The 3,224-nt window shown below is 28.1% G+C and overlaps 1 protein-coding gene across 1 annotated transcript; it reads left to right on the plus strand.

Moving 5' to 3' along the window:
• The first annotated feature begins 578 nt into the window (after nucleotides 1-578).
• On the plus strand, nucleotides 579-2,835 carry LOC113378744 (protein transport protein Sec24A-like). Its single transcript, XM_026619324.1, has 7 exons — nucleotides 579-845; nucleotides 1,025-1,200; nucleotides 1,268-1,378; nucleotides 1,503-1,687; nucleotides 1,771-1,970; nucleotides 2,051-2,287; nucleotides 2,538-2,835. The coding sequence occupies exons 1-7, from the start codon at nucleotides 721-723 to the stop codon at nucleotides 2,647-2,649; spliced, it is 1,146 nt and encodes a 381-aa protein (XP_026475109.1). The 5' UTR covers nucleotides 579-720; the 3' UTR covers nucleotides 2,650-2,835.
• Nucleotides 2,836-3,224: the final 389 nt, after the last annotated feature.

The following is a 3,224-nucleotide window of genomic DNA, read 5'->3' on the forward strand; positions in this document are numbered from 1 at the left end:
ACCTAGCTTCATATTTCAGATATGTTTTTTTTGCCATGTCCAGAGAATCTTGTTGTTAACCTGCTTGAACAAAAAACACTTTTCAAGGAGTTGCTTTCACAACTTCCTCATCGATTTACAAATAATCTTGATAATGGTTCAGCTTTAGGTGCCGCTTTACAAGCTGCTTATAAACTTATAGTAAGAATGATAGTTGTATACTTATTAATAATAGTTATAATATTCTCAAACTAACTATAATACTGAAAAAATTAACTTTAGTTTGTAATGTTTTGCAAATCACTATATCAATAAATCATTTTTACAGTTTGCTACTGGTGGTCGGGTTACTGTTTTCCAAACATGCTTGCCAAATATTGGACCAGGAGCTTTAACATCAAGGTACAATCAGAATAATTAATTGAGAATTTTTTTACTTTGAATTTTATTTCAATAGTATATAATACGAATAATAATATATAAAATAAAATTAATTAAAAATACTAATATAATATATATATATATATATATATATAATAAATTGATTTAATTACAAATAGGGAGGATCCCAATGATCGATCTTCATCTCATGTGTCTCATTTGGGACCAGCCACTGATTTTTACAAACGTCTTGCTCTCGATTGTTCAGGGCAACAAATTGCTGTTGATTTATTCCTTTTGAACAGCCAATACTCAGATTTGGCAACATTATCCGGAATTAGTAGGTTTAGCGGTGGCTGCATGTATCATCTACCATTATTCAAAGCTGATAGAGCTCAACATGCTGATCAGCTATCAAAAATGTTTGCACGTTATCTCACTAGAAAAATAGGATTTGAAGCTGTTATGAGAGTTCGATGTACAAGGTAAATGGAGGAATGAATACAACAAAGAAAATTTTAATTTCTATATATGGATATAATAAGATCCATATATTCAATTGGTTAAGTTTTGTATATGATTAACATTAATTAATTTTTAATTTTTCAATATTTTTTGTACATAATAAATAATAAATAGATTTTATAAATTAATATTCTTTCAGGGGTATGTCCATACACACATTCCATGGAAATTTCTTTGTCAGATCTACAGATCTTTTAAGTTTGCCTAATGTTAATCCTGATGCTGGTTTCGGTATGCAATTATCTATTGACGAGAGTTTACAGGATGCTCAAACTGTTTGTCTGCAGGCAGCTTTATTGTACACGTCTAGTAAAGGTATTAATTATTACTTTACAATAAAATAAAATAGTATTGTTAACATTACTAAATAAATTTGTTATAGGGGAACGAAGGATAAGAGTACACACGCTTTGCTTACCAGTTAGTTCCAGTTTGAGTGAAATTATGTTTGGTGCAGATGCACAATGCATTGTTGGATTATTAGCAAAAATGGGTAAATATGAATGTAATCTTTACATAAATAATTACATTAAATATATAAAATTTTGGCATTACTTTTTGCTATTTTTGCTATAAATTGTCTCATATGAAATAAATTTTATAAATATGATTTTCAGCCGTTGATAGATCTCTGCAATCCAGCTTGACTGATGCTCGTGATGCTTTTATTAATGTTTGTGTGGACGCATTAGGAGCATTCCGAGCTACACAAAACTTACCAAATGGTTATCAATCACATAGCCTTTGTGTGCCAGAAGGACTCAAACTATTGCCACTTTATATACACGCACTGATGAAACATGTATGTATAATAAATAGTGTCAATTTATTTTTCATGTATTACAGAAGTATTACATTCTAATTTTTGTTAATTTCGTGGTCAAGGTTGCATTTAGAGTAGGAACTAGTACGAGGTTGGATGACAGAATCTTTGCAATGTGTGAAATGAAATCTCTGCCTTTGGACCAACTAATCAAACAAATTTATCCTAATTTTTATCCACTGCATTATCTGAATGAAATTGATAACTATGATTTGGAAAAAGAAGTTCCTACACTGCCTAGACTACAATTAACAGCAGAAAAGTGAGAATTTGGAATTGGCTTTTATTTAACCATCATTGCTTTTTATACATATATTATTTTATATCTTATTTGTATTTCAGATTGGATTCAAATGGCGTATTTCTTTTGGATTCCGGTCCAATTATTTTTATTTATGTGGGTAGTAATTGCTCTCCAAACTTCTTAAGGACTGCATTTGGTGTACCTAGTATCATGGAAATTCAAGATATTTCACATGAACTGCCAGTGATATCTACTAAGCAAAATGAGGCCATCCATGCTTTCATAAAATCATTGAATGATGAAAAGCCATATGCTGCAGTTCTTAATATTATTAGGTAATATTCAATTTTTGATTCATTATCAATGGGTAAAAGTTGAGTAGTATCAAAAGTTGCTAGGCCCAAATAAAAACTTTTCATATAAAATATACTTTGTATAAGTTTTTAAACAATTTTCATTTATTGATATAAAAAATAATTTGATTCAATTGCCTTATAAACTCTATTTGCTTTGGTATATTTACTTTCTTTTTATATTATACTTGGTCAACTTGAAGTAACTAAACCAACATTTTATTTTTTTCAGGGATAATGGACCATATAAAAATATGTTTACTGAGAAACTTGTGGATGATAGAATGGAAAATTCATTATCATACTATGAATTCTTACAACATTTAAAAACTAATGTGAAATGAAACTAAATTAATAGTGCCTAAGGCAAGTCGTGACTGTGAAGTGCTTGAGCTTTCAAGTTACTGAGTTTGTGGTTTAGTATCCAATATTTGTTTTTCTTTTATTACAGTTTTATTATAAAAATGAAATTAAAAAAGTGTTATTTGTTCTCTCGACAGACATTTAGACATTTTAATGTGCTTATGGATAAGGTGTTCCTGAATATTACATGGATAAAAATTATATATATGTATATATATATATATATATATATAATTTTTTATCAATATGTATGTATTAACACATATAATGTGGAAATTGTATAAGTATACTTGAAAACATATGTATACATACGTACATAGTCCAAATTTGTGGTGAATACCATTTGAAATTTGTTATTATATTTATATGAAGTTATCTTGTATATTTAAAATTATTTAATCTAAAAAAGCCTATTTTAGAATGTTTTTATTATAAAAAGACTTGATTTAAATTTAAGTATGGTTTGTGTTTTTTTTTCTTTTTAGTAATGAGCTCTGTTTTTTATTTACTCGATTTATTGTTGGTCGAATTTGAAATGTACACTTTTTTACAATTT

Source organism: Ctenocephalides felis, unplaced genomic scaffold (assembly GCF_003426905.1).
Source record: "Ctenocephalides felis isolate EL2017-DRISC unplaced genomic scaffold, ASM342690v1 CF-g0.4_SCAFFOLD_01886, whole genome shotgun sequence".
NCBI classification, from domain to species: Eukaryota; Metazoa; Arthropoda; class Insecta; order Siphonaptera; family Pulicidae; genus Ctenocephalides; species Ctenocephalides felis.

What these genes read in the sequence shown, in the direction of transcription:
- LOC113378744 (XM_026619324.1), top strand. Translation starts at nt 721, where the DNA reads ATGTATCATCTACCATTATTCAAAGCTGATAGAGCTCAACATGCTGAT. An exon ending in ATTGTACACGTCTAGTAAAG is followed by an intron (nt 1,201 to 1,267) that starts GTATTAATTATT and finishes AATTTGTTATAG; the next exon opens with GGGAACGAAGGATAAGAGTA. An exon ending in TGGATTATTAGCAAAAATGG is followed by an intron (nt 1,379 to 1,502) that starts GTAAATATGAAT and finishes TATGATTTTCAG; the next exon opens with CCGTTGATAGATCTCTGCAA.